Source organism: Athene cunicularia (genome assembly GCF_003259725.1).
Source record: "Athene cunicularia isolate RWA chromosome 7 unlocalized genomic scaffold, athCun1 chr7_part1, whole genome shotgun sequence".
Classification (NCBI taxonomy): domain Eukaryota; kingdom Metazoa; phylum Chordata; class Aves; order Strigiformes; family Strigidae; genus Athene; species Athene cunicularia.
The window spans coordinates 27,613,249-27,634,763 of NW_020799107.1; the positions used below are offsets into that span (position 1 = coordinate 27,613,249).

General features: G+C 40.0%; 1 protein-coding gene across 1 annotated transcript; it reads right to left on the reverse strand.

The window, feature by feature from the left end:
• Nucleotides 1-355: 355 nt before the first annotated feature.
• Nucleotides 356-18,460, reverse strand: LOC113482022 (poly [ADP-ribose] polymerase 14-like). The gene is made up of 15 exons (XM_026852198.1): nucleotides 18,454-18,460; nucleotides 17,697-17,744; nucleotides 16,855-17,091; nucleotides 13,569-15,841; nucleotides 11,745-11,981; nucleotides 11,288-11,512; nucleotides 10,765-10,828; nucleotides 9,680-9,829; nucleotides 8,936-8,998; nucleotides 7,428-7,595; nucleotides 6,002-6,208; nucleotides 5,310-5,918; nucleotides 4,629-4,774; nucleotides 3,177-3,351; nucleotides 356-1,574 (listed from the first exon to the last, which is right to left on the reverse strand). The coding sequence occupies exons 2-15, from the start codon at nucleotides 17,707-17,709 to the stop codon at nucleotides 1,288-1,290; spliced, it is 4,854 nt and encodes a 1,617-aa protein (XP_026707999.1). The 5' UTR covers nucleotides 17,710-17,744; nucleotides 18,454-18,460; the 3' UTR covers nucleotides 356-1,287.
• Nucleotides 18,461-21,515: the final 3,055 nt, after the last annotated feature.

Genomic DNA, 21,515 nt, shown 5'->3' on the forward strand with positions numbered 1-21,515 from the left:
TGTTGCACGGGCATCTGCGAAGAGCAGACATTTTTTATATTGCCACCTACAGATACCGTAAACACTTTTCCCCTTTGCAGGCAATGAGAGCATTGTAGCAAGGGTTTTAAGACATCCTGCCAGGTACTTGCAGCACAGGTCTCCTTTGAACTAAGGCAGAATAATTTCACCTGGAATCTGTATGCACAACTCCATCACTCAGAGGATACAAGAAAACAATTTTGTCGTCCAAGCCTTTTCAGCTTCTCACTATTTATAGCATCACTGTTACAAAGATAAGCAATTGTAAAGCAACAGTTCTACTAAGTGTGTTCCTTTGTTCCCTTGTGTAAATGACTCAATAATACAATGTAGCTGTTTGAAACCACTTTTATTAAAAGCATGTGTAAATGGCTTTTAATTGGCAGTTGTAAGATGATCATTATAATTAATCATACAGCTTAAAAATATGTACAAATTATTTAATTGTTTTACAGAACTTTAAAAAAAATTCAGATTAAATTCAGATTGTTTAAATGTGGTAACTGAGTTATGCCCCTGTAGATAGATGACTCTCTGCAAACTGGTAATTCTGAGGAAGGGTTAATGTTTTGGTACTGACTAGAAGAAACTAAAAGTTTCTTTATTACTGTCTTGAGAACTCCAGAAGCAATGACTTTGTAGGTGGAAGTTGGATGTACATAATGCAGGGGACCATAGAGAATGTCCCTAGGAACTGTGTATAAATACAGAAATTTATACCTAGGGAATAACAAAGCATGCCACAACAGCATAAGAGGGGGTGAAACAATGAATGCAAAGTGTATATTCAATGTTGCATTTTTTTTCTTCACCAACAAGGGTGAGTGGATGCCTGGGAATGACTGAAAACTCTGCTGGTGAGTATTTTAAATGAATCCTCACAGGCAGCCACTCCCTTGGTGCTTATATGGGGAATACTGGAAACAGGAACATGCACAGGTGCACCGACCTACCCTATACCTCTAACTTCAGGCCACAGGCCTCCTGTACCAGTCCCCTCTGCCTTTCATAGGAAGAGGTCTGGGCTATTCTCACAGTTCTTGCTGACACCTCCACATAACTGAATTTGAAATGCAAGTATTGAAATAGTGTGTTCTAAAATATTTGCTTATCCTAGCCTGGTTGTGGTTGTGAATTGAAGACATAATTAAACACATGGATAGATAAATAACTAATTAGTTTAAGAAACCTAGATGTAAACAAGAATTGCCCCATTATTTTCCACATGTAAAAGGCACTAAAATTTTCCAGATTACTAAGAATATTCTATGTAAAAGTAATAAGGTACTGAGGATATGCCTGAATGTCATTAAATATGACAAACATTGTTGGATTAGTCACATCATCAACCACACTGTCATACAGGTCAGTAGGATCTGCTGGGTTTTTTGGTGGTGGAGTGATTAGTCCTTGCCTCCCAACACAGTACTGCCCAGTGAGGACCCGAGCCAAGTACATGTATTTTCTGCCGTTCATATCCGGTATGGCGTAAGTATCCTGAGCAGAGTAACTTGCATCAACAGCAAAGTAGGTTCCATTTCCAATGACTGCAGCTGTTTGGAAAGACAAGATTTTCAAATACAGTGTTCTTATTCGTGTAAGAATCTCTAAAGCTCCCCCCTTTTTGTTAACTACAGAAGTTCCAAACTTGGTTAAAGAGCAAATTCTAGTAATAAACCTTTGTATCAGGATATCAAATATGAACCCACTAAGGTGTTAGGTAAGAATCAACATCCACATTTTGACTGCCCTTTCCTATGGGGAAAAACGGTTCCTCTGTTTAGCCTTTTTGTTTAGCCTGCAATCAATCAAATTGCAAATCCTCAGAGCCTTTTCAACTTAAAATGACTATATAATTGTAATTATGGTTTTATAGTTACACTTCATAGCAAGTTAGAGGAATCACATTTCTTTGCTCAAGATGTTTCTTTCTGACATTGGTAGAAAGCTGTTCAAGCCAGACAGGTCCTTCCTATCTGGCTGCTCTCATCTTTGGGTATTTTTGCATGGCTACCCACCCTGACAGAAAGGGAGTGTGCCTTTCCTGTTGTAAATCATGGCTGAAGCAGAGAGATGGATGTCAATAGTGACAGGCAAAGATGAGGACATGAGGATCAAGGGCTCTTGCTTCCTGAGTAAATCCAACCTCCTGCACTACCAAAGAACAGGAAAGGAAAACATCTCCTCTGGTCACGTTTTAAAAAGAAAAGGTGGCTGCCATTTCTATCTGGGCACAGTCTGATACATTTTGTTTATGTTGGACTTCATTTTCTCAAGAAAGTAGCAGTGTAAGTACCTCTAGAGGATCCAGACTGAGAAATGTCTACTTTTGGATCCAGACCACACTGAAGTGTCAACTAGATCTGAGTTAAGCTGTCCAGCTTTCTCAAGATCAAGTCAGCCCTAGGCATGCACAATTGTGTCTTAATGTTTTCTTCCTTAAGAACAAAAAGTAAGGACTTTTGAAGTAAGGCTGCAGGACCTCTAAGAGCAATTGGCACCTCAGTTCAGCCCAAGTTCCACTTCTTTGGATCCTGTTCTTCATATCTGAATGCTACCAAATAATAAGCATAAGTGTACTAGAGGAACTGGACAGAATAATCTTTGAACTAATGCAGAAAGTCCTTCTGTTAAATATTTAATGGTTGTCCCTAACAACTATTAAAAGGAGAAGAATTAATTCACAAATTTCAACTGATTTCATTTGCATAAAAATGGGCAGGGAATGGGATCTTCTGAGTGCTTGTGTTGTCCTTCTTCAGAAGCAACAAATGTATCTGCACCTCTGCTTTGCTACCTGCCTTTGTCTGAGAGGAGACAGAAGCAGCTAGTGATTGGTATTTCAGCTGAGGATGTTGAACAGTGGTCCTTGGTCCTTGCTGTAGACAGATCATACAAAACATTTCTCAAAAGCTGCCCAGGCTTGATCTCAGACTAGGTGAGCTTTTTCTGATACCCTCTAGATAATGTCATTCATCAACAAGGGATTATCAGAACAGGTTAATTCCTCTGTCCATAGAGATTATGCTCTGGAGTTATTATTTTGTTCTCCAACTTTATTCAGTCTTCATGTTGTGCTGACAGCACTGTGACACTGACATTCCCTAGTACCTCATACATGCCTAGGAAATTAACTGCTTTGGATAATGACTCACCATTCTTTCCAGCAAACCCACGATTAAATCCACTGCAGTTGATCGTAGTCAATGAGGATGCAGATGTCCCATGAAATAGCAACTTCTCAATATCTTGATTTTTGTTCTTTGTACAGAGAGAGGTTTTTTTTATTTGGTATGTCTGCCAGAGGAAGAGATTTTGTATTCTTTCAATCTGTAAAAGTTACAAAATAGAACTATATTTATACTGGTAGGGACCAATATTTATCATGGCAGGAAAGCATTAAAACCAAATCAAACTTAAAGAATTACAGTAATTTTCACTATGCCCTGTTAGTTTGAGTTTTGGGTTGGGAATCTGAGTACGTGAGCCTCCGGAAAAATCAGAAAAAAAAGTAGCTTAGAAGAAGTTTTCAAGTTTGGTTAAGTTTTGGCATACACTTGTCTTGCCTAGGTATACAGGCAATCATGGTAGCTGTGCACTGTCGTTTTTAGAAATAGGTTGTTGTACCACTGCCAGAGGCAGCGATGCAAGATGCCTTCTGCACATCCTAATCATCTTTACTGGTAATTTTCTCACTAAAGGGTAGACTGTAGTGATAGCATTACGTCAAATTTAAGTTTCTCTTTTAGATCTCAGCTTGGAAGTCGAAATTACTTCCTTTAGTGTGTAGCTTAGCAACCAATAAGAAACTCCTATATAAACATAAATCGGTGGGAGGATAGATGTTGCTGGCTCCCTATGCCAACAACCTGAATATAGCTCAGGGGAAACAGTGTATCTGCGTCAAAGTATAATCTTAAAGGCACTGCTGTAATAGTTTTCTATTTTCAGAGGAAAAAGGCTTCATATCACTACCTGACGACTTCTGTTGTATACTAATACTTTATTCTATTTGTGTCTTACTGACCATGCTCACTGAATCTCACGATGGAAGAAATTTTTTCAAACACATATTCTCACTCTTAATTTCATCATATTTTCTCCTATTTATCACTCCTCCTGATTCTGAATAATTCCATCTTCTCCCTGGCAATTAAATCTCTGCACACTGTGTTGCAGACTTTTCAATAAGTAGGATGAAATCTTGACACTTTGGGAGTGACAGGGAAGAAGTGGTAAAATAGTAAAAAGCTTTATGGCCAGTCTGCAAGGACTTTGTATTTTCCTTTGTATTCTGAATGCATTTGATCATGCTTCCATTTCAATATAGAATTTCCTAATTGCAAATACCACATTAACTACTGAGTGCTATGTTAGTTGAACACAGAGCCAGCCTGAAGACTGATGATCACTGGTTTTGCCTTATTAGAAGGCAGGGCAACTCTTAGGAAATTTGATTTGATTTATATTCACCCTGTAAGGTGCTAAGGAGACTGACATGTGAAAGGTGTATTAGGTTGCAGACAACATCTTACAAACAAATATTTAGAAAGTACGTTAATATTTTTAGCCCAAGAATTCACTTTTTTCTCCCCATAGGATTTCACCTTCTCTATGACAAAGCTGTGACAGGTTTTCTTAAATTTGTTCTGAACATCCACGTATTCCTGACATGATGTGTTGAGATTCACCAGCTTGATGTGTTCATTTTCCATGTCTTCCCACTGCGCAGGGAACTCTATTGACAGCTTTTCTGCAAAACAGATTGCATTATTATGACAGATATCTAGCTCAGTTTTGTAGGCACATCTTACAAACAAACTACATATAGAGGGCTGAGAGGACAGTACCTTATGCAGTACTTTACTCCAAGAATACTCTCTCTCTTCAATACATCACTGGCTCTGCAATGCCCTATTAAGACTTTACATTTTCTCTAGCCTAATTATCCCCAAACCAGTGTCTAACTAAAACAAGTTTGAAAACCACAGAAGAATTTTATGCATGCTTCATACACTACTTAGACTTCAGCATGAAATCTATGCTCACTAGTCACATACAAACAGATAATATTTGTATTTAAAATTGATGTTCTGATTTCAGTCATACCTGCCACTAATTATGACATTAAAATTGCTGGCTATGGTATGCCCAGGGTGGGGGGGAAGAGAAAGGAAAAAAAGCTATGGAATAGCTTACTTCTTTGGAATACCTGAGTTTGCATTTACCAGAATTGTCATTCAACAATTACTATTAAAGGTTTTTCCATTAACAAAGCTGTAATTTACCTTCATTCTTTGGCACACGTTGAATGGTTATAGTTTTTCCTTGTTCATCACTAGCCTTTAAAGTATTCAGATTCACTCTGTAGTTTTTCTTGTTAATTTTGACAGTAAGATATGTTTTTTTAGCCATTTTAGCATCCTCCAGCTGCATATTTGTCAGTTTATCAAAAGCAACAAAGCTATCACTGCTTCTTGGATACCTCCATTCTACCAGGTTATAAACAAGTTCTGCCTTGGATTGTTCTTCTTCGGTATTCTTAATTTTTTGGATCATTTTTTGAATTTCCACAGAAACAAAATAGACGTCCCTGGTAATACCAGAAATTTTAATGCAAGGTGGGGAAAGTTTATTGTCAAGCTGAATGGTAACATGCTTTCTTCTCTGGAGATCTGCCAAAGTGCCAATTTGCCGCTCATCAAAATTTTCAATTAGCTCATCTGAAATACTGTTTTCAAACTGTTCCTTTAAAATTAAATTCTTTATCCAGGACTCAGCTGCATCCACATTTTTTTGGCTTTCTCCACAAATTTGAAACGTGGCTAAATCAACTTTCTTCTCCAAAACCACAGGCTTTTTCTTCTCAGTGCGTTGGGGTTTGCGCCAAAAAAATGCTGTTAAGAAACATATGTTAATTATTAGTTTTAAATAAAAGATCTTTAGTTTTATGTTCCCATGCAAACAGAAAGCTACTTACATTTAAGCAGAGACATCCATGAATCTGTTGTGGCTGAACATGAATCTTCTCTTTTCTTCATGCTTTCATAAAAGTCTTTGAGCATATTTGTCTGGAAGATGACGATTTTAATTTTTTTCAAATGCTGTACTGATCTTTTGCTTGCAAATTCCACTACAGCATCCAACATGTCATCAGCTACCTTTGCTGGACTCTGTCCTGCTCGACCTAGAAGGCATGTTATCAGTGAACAGTAGTTAAATCAAGGCAGCATCCAGAAAACAGAAACCACATCCCCAGCTCGTACAGACTGGTGTCCCTTTCCCCTTCTCCATTACGCTTTCTGGCCAAAGCCCTAAACCTAACTTCAGCCTTACAACCTAAGCCTCCCAGCTCCAGGAGCTGACATCCTACACAGACCTGGGACGCCCTTCTGGAGTTTGCCCATTTACTTTGAGGCTCCAACAAGCATTTCAGGTTTACCATCCCCCTGATATTTTTAAACCCACACATCACTAGCTCTATGCCCATCTTTAAACCAGGTACCAAAGTAAAACCAAATCAAATTACTGGAGGATTTTGACACATGCCTGCAGTGTATTTCAGCATACAAACAGGAACACCAAACTCAAAACAACTGCTCTCATTCCCCTACAAGCCTGAAGTGCAACCTAAAGCTTATCCTGAAACGCTGTGGGACCCCTGCCAATTTCAGCCACGGCATCCCTTGGACAGTCACCAGCACGCAGATGATGTTGGCAGTCCAGGGGTCCTGCCATAACTGTCACTGTGGAGTCCAACACTGGCCCACACACCAGCTCCTACACTAACCTGGCACGCTGAACAAGTACCAGCTCACTATTTCTTTTTCCAGACAATGGGAGCCTTGGTCTGAGGATACCCTGCTCTCTTCAGGCCCTGCTTAAGCCAAATAAGCTAGCCTGCCTCTAGCCCTCCACTACAAACACGACTTATAAAAGGTGTAAACTGCAGGTATTCTGTACCCAGCCCACAATATATGTAGTCAGCCAGGCAAAAGTCTTGGTCTCAGGACAACTCCAGATTTCTTTGCCTACAAACCCCAACCCCAGCCACTCCAAGTGGTTGAAATCACAAGCAAGGTCTATGGGAAGTTTGAAGAAAGGTGCAGGGTGGCCAGCTGAGATACAGTCTGTTTTGGGGCAGAATGTATTTTATGGAGCAGTATCTTTTTTTTTAAAGCATTCTTGCTCAATCAATATTGACTGTAATATTTATACTTTGAAAAAAGCAGCATTTTTGAAGTGTGCAGGTGGTTGTTTGAACCGATTACAATGAACTTTCACAAACTACAGTTAACAGTTTTTTGTACAAGTCTACTGTTATCCATATCAGAGGTATTAACTTTATTCCAGTTTCTGAGTTACCCCCACCACAATCCTCATTCCTTTCCCAAGAAAACACAAACCTGTTCCAATTGCCGGGAAGGCAACAGATTTGTACATCTTTAGCTCACACTCGTTAAGCACTTTGGAGACCTGACTCTTCACATTGTTACTGTGAACCAAGTGGATGATTTTACTGCACAACAGTTTTCCACCTTGTGTAGTAATAAAGCCTTTCTGAGACTGCCCAGCTAGAAGAGAGAAGATAAATAAGGAGACATTAGCATTTTCCAAGTGGCTATCTCTTCTGATAAGACAGCTGGTTATACTGATGCTAGAAGAGAAGTGAAAAAATTGGTAAGAAACCCACTGTGAGCTATTCACTGGGTTTAGCTGATTCCAGTTTTCTCTTTAAATATCCTGATGGCAGAATTTTCTTTGAGAAAGTAATTCAAGTAATTGTGTGGGTTTTAGTCTCCCAAGATCTCTGCTACAAAGTACAACTTCGGAATTTATGTTGAATTTAATGGCACCTCACTTTTACTTAAAAGCATGACAACAGACTGTGCATAATTAATTTATATGACAAATCCTTTCTTACACCACTTATTCCTTGAAAGCTCAAACTCTTATTCTGCAGAAGAGCTGAATGTTTAAAATAATATCATTACATAATGACCAGCTGATCTAAGAACTGCGGTGTGGAATCTTTAAAAAGATGCACGTGTTTTTTCAGGGCACTCATGTTTGATTACAAACACTTCAAAATGGAGTCAGATTGTGAGGATGAATGGACTGATGAACACAGAGTTACATACCACTTCGCTGGTCACAAAGGTAATGACACTATAAGATGCTCTGCATGCACTTAGGTCAGGCTGATAAACAGGGAGAGCCTGCACAGCCAAAGGCTGGGGAAAATATCCAGGAAAATCCATCCTGAAAGTTAACTTCTAGATTCAGAGCAGGAACATTTTGTTTATGAATCTACAACTTTTTTCTTTCTGTGCCGCAGAGCCCAACCACACTGAGTTGGGATTTTACCACTCTACTGGTCTGGCAGAACACAGACTACAGAAGAACTCAGGATCAAGGTGATAAGCAGAGTTAAATTTTTTCAGTAAAAAAATAATTATGTATTTGTGAGTATAAGCCCAGATTTGCTATTAGCTTTTAAAAGCCAATCCTGTGCATGCTTACAGCAAAAGACAGTCTTCCACCACTTTGTTCAGTTTCAAAACTTCAGCTTTCTTGTAGCTGACAAGAGATGAACTTAAAAATTATGCTCAAGTCAGTAAGATTGTTTCTTCTTAAGTCAAGAACACACTTGAGTAATTTCAGAGGTAAACAACATAAATTACATTAATTTTCCAGCACTTATTAGCATCAGAAAACTGTATCCATCTTCTGTTCAGTTGTGAAAAGAAAACTTCTCAAAGTAGGTGTCAAAACAACAACAGGACTTTTCACATTCTTAGAATTGAAAGCTATTTTTTCAGACAAAGTATTTATATCAAAGAATTATAAAACAACCTTAAATTTTGAGCAATAACATTTTAAAAAGTAATCAAAATACTATTATTTAACATACCATATTGAGCACATTCTTCTTCTACCTGGGAACCAGCAGCATTCATAATTGCTTTGAAGACCCCTTAAATTATACAAGAAAAGCATACACATTCAGTCAACTTAGCTATTTCTACTCAAAACTCTACCCAGCTTCTGCACTCTACAAATACCACAAATTCTCATATGGCAAGATCCAACAAAGTACAAAACCTTGCCAGTTCCCCTAAGCACACTCCATGAACACTGCACTGGCTGCAAAGAGAACACTGCTTCCATTATTGATTAGAAATCCCTAAGAGTAACTCCTATTTAATTGTTTCACTAGCCAATAGTATGCACCTCACCAAACTCTCCAATTGTTTTGAATTATATCATTTGACATCTTCCATGCTTGCAATTCACAATGTTACAAAAAAATCCTCTACTACTTAAATTCACTTAACTAGTGCTTTGGCTTGCAGTGACGTATAATTAGGACAAGAGCAGTTTTTCAGAATTAAATTTGAATTAAAAATTCCCTTTTATTTAAACATTTTTGTTTATAAACAAGATAAATCTGGTCAGATGTCTTCTGTCTGAGTAGTTTGGAAACTAAATGGAGTATTCAGGACACATAAAAAACCTGTTTAAGATCTATTTCCTAACAAATCACAATTCTCCCTCACCTGAAAAATACTTCATAAAAGTTTCATATATGGAAAATTCTTTCCTGTACCCCCTCTTAAAAACTAAATATATCACTGAAGAACTACATATTTAATACCTGTTGTGGCATTAAATGTTGGATTTGATATGTTTACTATAACCTCTGTATCTTCCTTGGTAATATCTCCACTAATTACTTGGAGTGTAATGGAACCAATCTTCATTTCATGAACTCCCAATGCTGCAGCTGTAACACGCGTAATGAAACCTGCAAGGGAAAGAAAAATACCTTAAAACACTTGTCCTCTAGTTTGGGATATTATTCTCTTCCACTGATGGAAACTTCCAACATTTCCTTTTAAGGAATATGCTCTAGATCAGTATGATGGACCTAGAGAGACTCTGCCTTTCTCTCCACTCCATTAAAGAAAGCAGGAGTATTCTTCCTGTTTAAATACTGTGAAAGTGAAACCACTTCCATTCCTGTAAATTCACGCAGTGTAAACTCAGAAAGGACTCTTGGGGTTACGTGATCTGACCAGTTCTGTAACAGTTTCCTGAATTAGCTCTTACAAGAAATGGAGTATCCAGCTTAAGCACTGCCTGTAATGGAGATCCCATCACACCACTTTTGTAAGTTATTTCATCTTTACCCTCACAGATATAAAACTGTTCCTTACTTCTAGCCTAAACTTATCTAATTCATACTTTATCTACACACTCTTACCTCATCTCACCGATACTGAGCAACTGAGAAAAAAGAGCTATATAGTCCTATGATTAGGCTTTGCTGTTGATGCAGTTCACTCATATGTTTTTGCTATTGGGTCACACTACCTCAATTAATAAACGGAAATTACTCATTCAGTATATCTCTATATAGGGAATTAAAGGTACTGAAAGAAATGTTTTTTATGGATTGTTTGGCAAAGTAATACCAAGTTGAGTAGGACAAACAGTTCTCCTAACAGGATATCCTCTTCCATGTGATAAGACTGGCATTACTAAGAGATGAGCATGCCCTCAACAAAAGAAATTCCTCTTTAAGATTTCTACAAATGGAGTTTAAGAATGCCAGTGCATTAGGAGGAACAAAAATGCCCTGTGTCTTGATGTAATTTTGTCCATTTCCTGATACCTATAAAACCACTTTATAGCATTTACACTCTCTGGTGTCCCACCTCCTACCCCTGTACAACTTACCTGACCGTGGTGCTGCAGCACTGCAACTTTCAGGTACCCTATCTTCTAGTTCAAAGTTAAAGGCCTACAAAGAGAAAAAAGGTACCAAAGACAGTATTTCAGAGTTTATATACTGAATGTTTCTATAATTAACATTAACAGTCATGTAGCTCTTGCTGAGCCATCTGACACATTTTACAGTCATGTTTAGGTATCACTAATAACAGTGGAAGACTTGGTGGGGACAGTGTGATAATAGATACTGTCTTTGTGTTGCCAGAACTCCTCTGTCAAAAGACAAGTGAGCATCTACAGGTGTTTACAGTGCCAGCAGCGAAGCCAATTTTGTCTGCAGCTTGTGCTTGCTGAGAGTTTATATTTCAGAGACACCGAATAAGACACTGGAGAGACATCTCAGTGTCACCAGCCCACAGCAGTAAGAAAGTGCTAAATTAGTCCCTTCAGAAAACAATACAACTATAATATATTGTTAAGGCATAACTAGAACAGTATATAACACAGATGGCTTTGTCCTGAGAAGAACTACCTGGATGTTATCCAAATCTTCTGGATTCAAGAGAAAATTAACTTCTTGGAGAGTCTTACAAGTGTGACTACTACTGAACTTGAATACCGTATCAAACATTAACTTAGAAACAACAGTTTTAGGAAATCTAAATCCTCCAGTTCCAATAGCTGGGAAAGTGATCGATTTCAGTCCCAGTTCTTCAGTCTTCTTCAAGCAGGAACTGATTATACCTTCCAGGGTCTGTAAAATACAGCAAAAATCCTTTTATTTTTTTTAAAAAAGGGGCACAATTTATTATTAGTTCCACAGAGACTACACTGGTATGAAAAAACCCTAAGTGGTCACTCCAACAGAAGTAAATGGAGTTGAGTTACCTAAACAAACTATTTTAAATCCTGAAACTTCAGGATAGGATCCCAAATAAATCTGGTTTCAAAATACTTATTTAAAAAAAAAAAAAATTAAAATGTACCTTCAGGGTCTGTCCTTTTCCTCCATCCCACATGGGCATTATGGCATGAAATACAAACTTGCAGGCCAGATCATATCCACTGGTGCAGAGCACACTCCCTGGACCAGCAACCTGGTTTTGTTTTGCATTCTCAAACTCTACTTGGAGCGCCTCTCCAGCCTTTTCTAGCAACGCTTTGCAAAGAAGGCCCACACCAAACATCAGATCTGTGCCAACAGTGTTGACGATAACATCCGTCTGCAACAAAATTACAATGAAAATATCTATAGCCAGACTCCAAGTAAAAATACACATCAAGACTAATAGCACTACCAAAGCAATGCACAGCACAAAAACAAGATACCAATGGAGAAATAACCTGGTTTTCAGCACAGCTTCTACATACTGAGTATTCCTGGACTTGTGTGAAACCTACAGTAGGCAGCATAAGACCCACCTGTGAGTACCAACCCCAGCGGTATCTATGTGTGAGCAGGTCGTCATGATCCATCTATCCATCCATAGCTGTCAAGCCCTCAGCAGAGGTAAGGCTGTGACTCACCTCATGCCAGGCAGATGCCAGTATCTGGGCAGCTAAAATAAACCTAACCTCTAATTTGCCTAAACACCTCTCCCCAGACCCAGCCTTTGCTACATTTCCTTGTGAAGAACTGCTGTAATGTTGCTCCTTCTTCTCTAGCATCATCACAGGATGCAAAATACAAGTATTGTATAAGGTATGTCACGTAGAAAGTTTAATGTCCTTACTTTTCACTGAAGTGGGATTGTCTACACTTTATCAGAAAAGCAGCACCTCATGCACCAAAATGAGGTAAAGGGAAGTTGTTGTGCTCTCATGAAGTAAAACAGGCAAAGCCCTGAAGTCTGGCACTTGCTTTGTTTTTACCACTGGACGCGTTTTTAATTACAAAGTATTTCCAGTGTGTGTCATATTGAGGTTGTTTTACATCTAGTATTGCTCTTTTATTGGAATAGGCTTTTACAGGCACCAACATGACAACTGAAGCAACTAATACTGAAACAACAGGACAATAATAATAATTATTTCAGAAGATTTTAAACTCCCAAAATATAAAAAATGGGGGCTGTTGAAAAAAAAATAATTATCAAGATGCACTTTGCATCACTGAAGGAAAAAAAAATCACAAGGGAAAGAAGCTATGTTCAGAAGTGTAAACCGAGTCTTGATGGTCTAGATGAGTAGTAGTTAAACTCTCTGTTAACAAAAAGAATGAAAAAAGAAAACGGGGGAAATATACGTAGAATCAGGTGTAGACTTTGGCAAAAGAATCTAAGCATGCACTCTTCCATGGGGTTGCTTTTCTAGAGCCCAGTAACTTCTTCAAAGACTGTGTCTTTAACCCATCCAAAGAGCCAGGAACTAAAAAAAATAAGCTACATGCTCCCTGTCAACATGACTCACAACAGCAGCCCAAACAGGTCCGGATTTCCCATAATATCCAACCTAGAACCTAGATTGATACAGATCATATAAATACTTCTAGAAAGTATTTTAATATTTCCCATTTAGAAACAAAGCAAACTGTTTTATACATTGACCTTAGAACTAAAGAATGAATAAAACCTAGCTGGGAACAAAACATCCCAAAATTCACAGTTGCTCACTAGAAACGGCTGTAGAGTGACAGATTCCAACCCGAAATCTACCAGTTTTGCAAGCTTGCTTCCTTGTTTAGCTAGCACACAGCCGTTGCTCCCTTATGTAGCAATTACCTCGTAAAACAATATAATCTACTGTCCTTCCTCTCCTATTTAAAGACCTTCACATCAAGTTAGAAAATAAGTGGAAAATTAAAGACCTACCATGGTTTCCTGAATGTTTTTCACCTCTACTTGGATGCGAAGTCCTTCTTTTGTTGTAACCACCTGCAGATCTTCTTTTCTCTTATCCTGGCTTTCTGTCGCCTTACAGTTTTCCGAGTGTGATGTCAGCAGTATCGGGGAGGAAGATTCAACTGTAAACATGTTTTTCACTGTCTTGCTCAGAACCTGAACTGTTTCTTCTGCAACATCCACAAGATGAACCTCCTTCAAGCTGCTGTCCCCCATGGACTCTTCCAAGGTCTCCTTGATGGAGGATACAATTGAATCTGCATACATCTGCAGCGGGAAGTCAAAACTCCCTCCACTTATAACAGGCAGAGCTATGGAATGATGATTGTATGTTTCAGCGAGCTGCAGACTTTTCTTCACTGTCTTTCTTAACAAGAACACGCACCTTTCTGCTTCATCCTCCCTCCACCTGGGCCCAACAGCGTGAATGACATTCTTGCAGGGGAGTTTCCCAGCACCTGTGATAACTGCACACCCAGGCAGCAAAGTCCCGTTTTTCCTCACCAGCTCATCGCACTCCTGTTGCAGCTCTGGACCAGCTGCTTTTAACAGTGCCTCAGCAAGGCCACCGATGGGCTTTAAGTCTTCATTAGAAGCATTTACCACAACATCAACAGGATAAGCGCACAAGTCAGCTTTATACACTGCTACTAAAACTCCATCTGGCAGCATTCTCTTGTAGCAGAGCTTTTTTCTGTCTTTATTACCAAACCTTTCATCCTTATATTGTTCTTCTTCTTCTTTCAGCCTAATCAAACAGCTAAATTTCTGCCTTGCCTCAAAAACACACGATTCTTTCCTCTCAGTGAAGAACTCTTTGGCTCCTGGTTTATCAATTGGCACATTTTTTGAGTAAAGGGATGAGAGAACTTTTTCAAACGTGATGACTGCTTTTGGCACTTCTGCCCTTGGTCCACTCAGGGAAATACATGGTGTCTTGGTGTCAAAACTTACTGTCACACCTTTCTTCCTCAATTCGAGATAAACACTGGATTTTTCCTTCTCTACAAACTTCACTACCACCACCGACTTAGCTGGGATTACATCTTCCACATGTGTGTTTCTATCTATAAAATCATTAAGTTTCTGATAAACTTCTGTTACAGCTGTAGAAAAGCCAGCAATAATCACTTTATTTTCTTTTCCAACAGGCTGATTAATGAGCACCGTTTCCTGCGAAGAATTGTACCTCTTAAGCAAGGAAGCAACAAGACTCCTCCACTGCTCTTTTTTAATGACTTCACCATCCTCCACGTTGATGCACGCTGATTCTAAGCCTGTCTTTATTTGTTTTTCTGCTTCTAAAAGATCTTTGGTAGCATCTCCAAATAGCAACACAGTACCATCCTCAAGCTCATAAAAAGAATTAATTTTTTTCCTAGTGAATAATGTCTCTGACATTGTTTTATTATCTACGTGCCGTAGATACTGGAAAACATGAGGATCAACGGTAACTGATGTAAATGGCATATTCAATACCCTTTCCAGTAAGTCAGCTTTGATTTTATATACTTCTGCAGGTAATCCACACAACTGAACAGTTTTTTTTATGTCATCATAAGAGATCTTTAAGCACGGATATTCTTTGTGAATATTCTCTTCCAGCCCAGCATTGTGCAGAACAGCATACTTCCCTGGGATCACTGACACTGAAATTTCTATGCTTTGTTTTTCCCTTTCACTTTGCTTCATGGCTTTTTCCATGCATTCCCTCACTTCTTTCTCTGCATTGTCCACCGCTGCTCTGTTGCCAGCAATCACCACCATCTCCTCAGAAATATCAGTTACAATCAGAGCAACATCCTTCACCAATCTGTTTTTCACATCTTCCCAACCCACTGAATTTACTTTACATTTTATAGCTACATAACGTGCCATGATACGTGAGAATTCACTAGAAGCATCTTGCTTCCATGTCTTGATCAACTTAATCATTGGCTTTTTCTTCTCAGAGAGAGATGATGATGGGCACAACACAATTTCTGGGTGTGCACAGTCTGTCTGGGGCCATTTTAGCTCACAATGGCAAATTGCCATTTCTTGGTTTATGTCTTGGATCAATTCAGCCTGCCTTTGTAAAAACTGCCAGATATATGGATCTAGTGGCACCCCAACGGGGTCCGGCATCTTGATAGTTGGTCTTTCTTCTCCGTACAGAGCTGTTCCCAGGGAGTGGTAATATGGATGCACAGAAATCTGTCTCTGTTCCAGCAAATGCTGCTTTTTCAAGACAGTGTTTAGATCTAAAAGTCAGCACACACAGACACAAACACATATATGATCATTAACTTCAAATCAGGCAAATGACTCTGTTCTTAGAACTATTACACTGAATAAAATAACTTTTTTCCTTTTCATTTGAAAGAGCTATTTTTATGGCTTTCTGTTTTCCTAACCACTGTAGGGAACAAGATAAAAGGCTTGGCTCCCAACTACTTTGGTAAATATACTTGTGCCTGTATTTACTTGTACAGCTATGCCTTGCTCGCATTTCCTAAGGGAAGTCCACCACAGAGCAGTGCCATATCAAGTTACTACTACGAAATGCTCCTTACTCTCACCTTAAAGTAAAACCATGCCAGTACTTTTTTTTTTTTTTTTTTTTTTTTTTTTCATTTCAATTGGAATGGACAAAGGAAAGGAATTATAATGTTGGCAGGGACTTACAGTCACATTACAACGATCCAAATTACATATTACCTTAATGCACAAAATATTCTTAAGCAAATTCTAAGAGTCAGAAGAAAAACAATCACCTGGCAGATATCTTTAATTAAAAGTAAAGGATTTTACTAAGCCAGGAGTCTTCTAACACAGAGATATTTACCAGAGGATGTTCTGGCACAAAAAAGGGACAGTGATTCAACACAAGGAATAGTAACAAGATCGTGCTTTATTCTTCCCTGATAATGAACATATTTGACCTCAATTTCTGAAAGCTAACTGTCATCGACAAATCCTGCTTCCTCTCCCTTCAAGTATAATTCAGGCTGTATTGCAGATTAAAACCTCTGTAAATGGGAAAAAATATCAGCAGGAACAATCCATACACAAAGCAGGTATTAAAATGAACCTCTGGTAACATGAAAAAACAGAGAGATTCCAAAACCCTACACGAGCAGCAGTATTTCTAAATCCAGAGCACTTCCTAGGAACAGGACAACAAGCCAGGCTTCTTCTAATGCCTAAATTTGCAGTAATTTTCTTTCAGGTCCTCCACCTGGGAGCACTTTGGTCAGGCAAAGGACAGTGTTACCTTTGTGATCACAGAAAGTAATGATGGCCGAGTTCTCCTCAGGGAAGAGCTGGACGTCTGACACAGGCCCTCCTCCATTCCGCACGCTCTCAAAGTATACTGTGATGTAGTCTGTGGTAACGTTGTCCGGTATGTTTTCAGCCTTGATGCTCTGTGTCAGTTCAAGAAGCTTGGCAGTCATTTTGAATTCTTTAACTCTCTTGTTTTCTGAACAATTTTTAACAAATTCTTCAATATCTGTCAACAGAAAAGCAACATGAACTGACTATGTTTTCCTGTGCTATTATATCAGACCTGGCTATCAGTTCTGGCAGAGACATGAGCTGACTCTACTTCTCCCTGTATTTGGAGCAAAACTGTCTTTGGTGCCAAACAGCTCTGTATTGTAACAAAAGAGAAAAACACACAGAGCTATGTTGCTTTCTGCTATTCACTACTACTATGTCTCTGTTACCCTCTTATTCATCTCTTGTATAAACTAAGCACTTCTCAAAGTTCCACCACTATCTCAAATGGAGACTTTATATACTTCAATAATTTGTTGAACTCATCTCCACACTCAATCCACTTCTAATTCTTCTCCATCTAATACAAAATCAGAGAGAGACAATGAAACATTCCCACCCAATTTCAATTAATGAAGATGCCACAGTTTTCTTTTTTCAGTGTAACATTTGGATCACTGGCATTTTCATGGAGTTGTATATAAGACATCTTTCTTGAGAAACTACAGTCCAAGTACCGTTTTAAAACTGAATCTCTAAAAGGAGAGGAATCAAGGTCTGAAAGCTAATACTCATACACATACATGGAAATAAAGGATGGTGTTCATTCTGTCTTACCAATACTTTTCATAAAGGTGGCTACAGCAACATTTATTTCAGGTATCACTTCCACAGTGAAGTCATCATCCACTGTCAGGCCGCTGATGTTCTCCAATAGCATACGTAAGCATTTTGGACTGCATCTCTGTATGTTTTCCAACACTACCAAAGGCAATGGCTCTGTGGACTTCTCTGCAATCTTCTCTGCAGAGCCAGCTTCCTCCTGGAGCTCACTGGTTGGAACAAAACTCTCTGCTTTCTGAAAGGCTTCTGCATCAACTGCAACAGAAAGATAAATAAACCACATGACATGTTGGTATACATTTCCTGGAATAAACAGATTTTGCTTACCCCTCCTCTCATTTCCTTTCCCAAGAAAAAAATATCTAACCAATCAAATACTGCAAGGTACCCCAGGACATTCTGGGATCCAAAACAGCCCAGATGAAATATTCTGAGGTGCTGCAGGCAGCTTCTTTGGTGGCACAAAACCAGCCATGAGTAAACAAGTCAAAGGTCACTGGTATGTTTCTGGGTTGGAGACATAAATAAAATAATACCCATTGAGATAATTTTCTACTCAGGTGTTGGTAAGGGTTGTGAGAGACCCTGCAGCCTCTACATCTGTTTCTTAGCCTGGGTGCAGGCATAACAATCCTGAACATAGTTTGGGACATCCACAACTCTGCTCTGCATGACTCGATGCAAAGCCTCCTGATGACCAGCGTGCCCTGCTGTCAGTGCAGCAGGACAGTGCTGAAGAACCCATATGCACAGAAGGCTGGCAGGGATGCAACAAAATTTTGCAGCTAGAAGATATAACAGGGGTGCCCACCGAGTACCCCAGAAGTCCAGCAGTGGCCAGAGGAAGGCACATGTCCAGCTTTGCAGAGAGATGAGGGCAAAGGTGGGAGAGAATCTCTGAACAGGAATGATGTGCTCCTTCACGCATCTGAGTAAACTGAACCAGGTATGTGGTGACACAACTGTCCAACAAGTCATGGAAGACGGCAGTCACGGAGCATGCAGGGTGGTGGGGAACTGGCACAGGCCAAAGGGCACCCCTGGGTGCTCAAGATGGCCACACTCCCAAACAAAGGCAGCTCTCCACTCCTTGCCCCAACAAACACAAGCAGGAGCATAAGCCCCTCTCAGTATGGGAAAACAGCACATCCTGCACCATGGCAGGGAGAGGAGCATCAAACGAAACCCTGGCACTCACCACCCTCAGTGCACACCTCCAGGGTCACCATTTCTGGCTGTGGCAGAGGACACATGCAACTGAGGGGAGAGGAGCTCAGTGAAGCAGTTGTACACCTGACTGGGGATAGGGGGGAGAGCGGGGTAAGGTCTCTGCTTGCTTTTGCTCAAGAACACCCAAACACCCCTAAATCCTGAGGCAGCACCCAACAGGAAGGCCATAGGGGTCAGCCCCAAGGAGATAAACAGAGCTGTGGGGTAGGAAGGCTCGAGCAGGCGGCAGCACAAGCAGGCTGGCTCTGCCTGCTCGTCAGGCTTACGAGCTCTCCCAAGGTACAACGACTGATACCAAACCCGTAACACTTACAGGAGACAGCTGCCTTTGAAAGCCTACTAGCATAAGCCCAACAAGGGGGAAACAAAAGAAATAACCACAGAAGCAACAGCTCTACAGATGCTAATTAGCAATTTCTAGATCACTGACAAAAATCATCTGCTCCACTATGTCCAACAAAGGAAGTACAAAAAGCCAAAACTGAAAGCTAGGCTGACCCAGCAAAGCGATTAAGAGCAGCACCTGGAGACTTCCTGGGTCCTCTCCAGTATAACTGAAAAACAGTAGATGACCTTTGAGTATCTAATCTTGAAACGAAAGCCACCCAAAATGGCACCAAACAAGACTTCATACAGAAAGGGAAAGATGGGATAATTACTGAAGAACTTCCTGATTAACTGGTCTATTTAGGGCTGAGTATTTTCACAGACGTGGGTATATTTGGGTGTGCAGTACTGTTTTCTAGCTTGCTTTTTGAATCATAAAGCTGAGCAGACTATTGCTGAAAGAGGACCTAACTAAAGTCACTGAGGTACTGCTGAGATGCACCACTTGCCTTTACAGACTCTCCTAACCGTAGGGAGCACAAAGATGCCAGGCCTGGGCTTAAGACCTTCAATCTAGGTGTTTCTACTCAGATCTTATCTTAGAGCAGTTATGCAGGATAAGGTAGGTAAATTCCTCTCTGGAGATGCTCCTTTGGTTATAAAGGCTATTTGAGAAATTAAAACCAGACGCATGGTCTGACAAGGTCAACTCCACCCTTGGTGATGAAGTCTACAGCGTCCCTGGCCAGGCATCTCTCCTTGTATCACCTGAGTGAGGCTGCAAAATTCAGAAACTTCAGCACAAGTCCCCACAGAACTGGAGCTCTGTGAGGAGAAAAGCACCGACGTTTTCATTTTATGAAGAATCAGCACACAGTGATGGATAATATTTTACCTTTTGTTTGAAGATTACTTGTGGCATCCAGAGCCTGAAATAAAATGAAAACAAAGTATCAGTGACTGATTTGACACTCTCACCTCTACTTCAAAGCTCTTGTTAGGATTAAAATTTTTATTGACCTTTGTGGGAACTACTTTTTCTTCAGATGCCTTCTCTTCAGCAGCTAGTGCCTTTCCGGGTTCTGTGACTATCAACTCCAACTCTCCTTTTTCTCCCAAACACAGCTTATGAGACTGTCTCTGAAGAACTCGTTGCTTCACTAAAGAAATCCAAAACACCCCAGTGACAATCTGAATAGAAATACAACTTTAAATTACTTATCACTTTTCCACCACTACGTTAGGACACATATACTGTGCCACAAAGTGAAAGAGCTTTAAACCTCTAAGAGCACACATAATGCCTTCCTTCTGAAACAGAACAGAAAAACAACAGGGGATACCGTTTCTGAAAAAAAAAACCAAAAAAACAAAAAAAAAAACCCATCAGGGAAACAAAGCTCAGCTCCACCACAGGTTTCCTGGCTGGTCTCCAGCGGGCAGCCCTGTGCTGGGGCCACAAGGGTCCAGTGTCTTCCAGCCAGTGTCAAAACGGCTTTGGGCTGTATGTCCTGAACTTACCGGCTGGGAGAGTCAGCAACTGGGAAGCATGAAAAAGCACAAAAAAAGGAAGTGTACATATCCGTGTTTATGCACCTACGTGTACGTGCATATAGACGTATACATTTAACACAACTGCATCTAAATGCTTCCCACCTTGCTGCAAGTTTATATAAATACTTGCATATTATATATGTTGTATTTTTAATACGTATCTGTAACTAAAATATATATAAGTTATATTAGCATAAGCTTTATTATTCCAAGTGCAATCTAGAGAATACTACTATGCATCAAAATTACTGTGTATGTACACATACCCTGGCAGGACAGACTTACAGACATAGGCTAGAGTTACTCAAAACGCAATCTAGAGGCTAGTACTAAGCACCGAATTCAAGCATATATATATATATATATATATATAAAAAATATATTCTATATTGCGTATTATGGGATGTATACGATATATGACATACTCTAGATTTGTCGCTTACACACTAGGCAGCAGACACGAGCCCATACGCAGTAACTCACTCGGTGTTTGTGGTGTAACTCACAGAAAGCGACGGCCCCTGCGAGGGGCAGCTCACACCACGTTCCCGTCCGCTGGGAGCCGCCCCTCACCCACCGCTTTCACTTTCGATTCCCGGCGCGACGGGGCGGGGCGGCCCGCGGCCTTTCCCGGTGGCCGGAACAGGGCCCCTGCCGCTCCCGCCCGCGACTGTCGCGACAGACCCGCCGCAGGCGGGCGGC

Coding starts and splice junctions, on each gene's coding strand:
- LOC113482022 (XM_026852198.1), bottom strand. Junction 15,842..16,854: donor TACTTTCTGTGATCACAAAG/GTAACACTGTCC, acceptor GCTGACTTTTAG/ATCTAAACACTGTCTTGAAA. Junction 10,829..11,287: donor ATTTGGATAACATCCAGGTA/GTTCTTCTCAGG, acceptor TTCTCTTTGTAG/GCCTTTAACTTTGAACTAGA.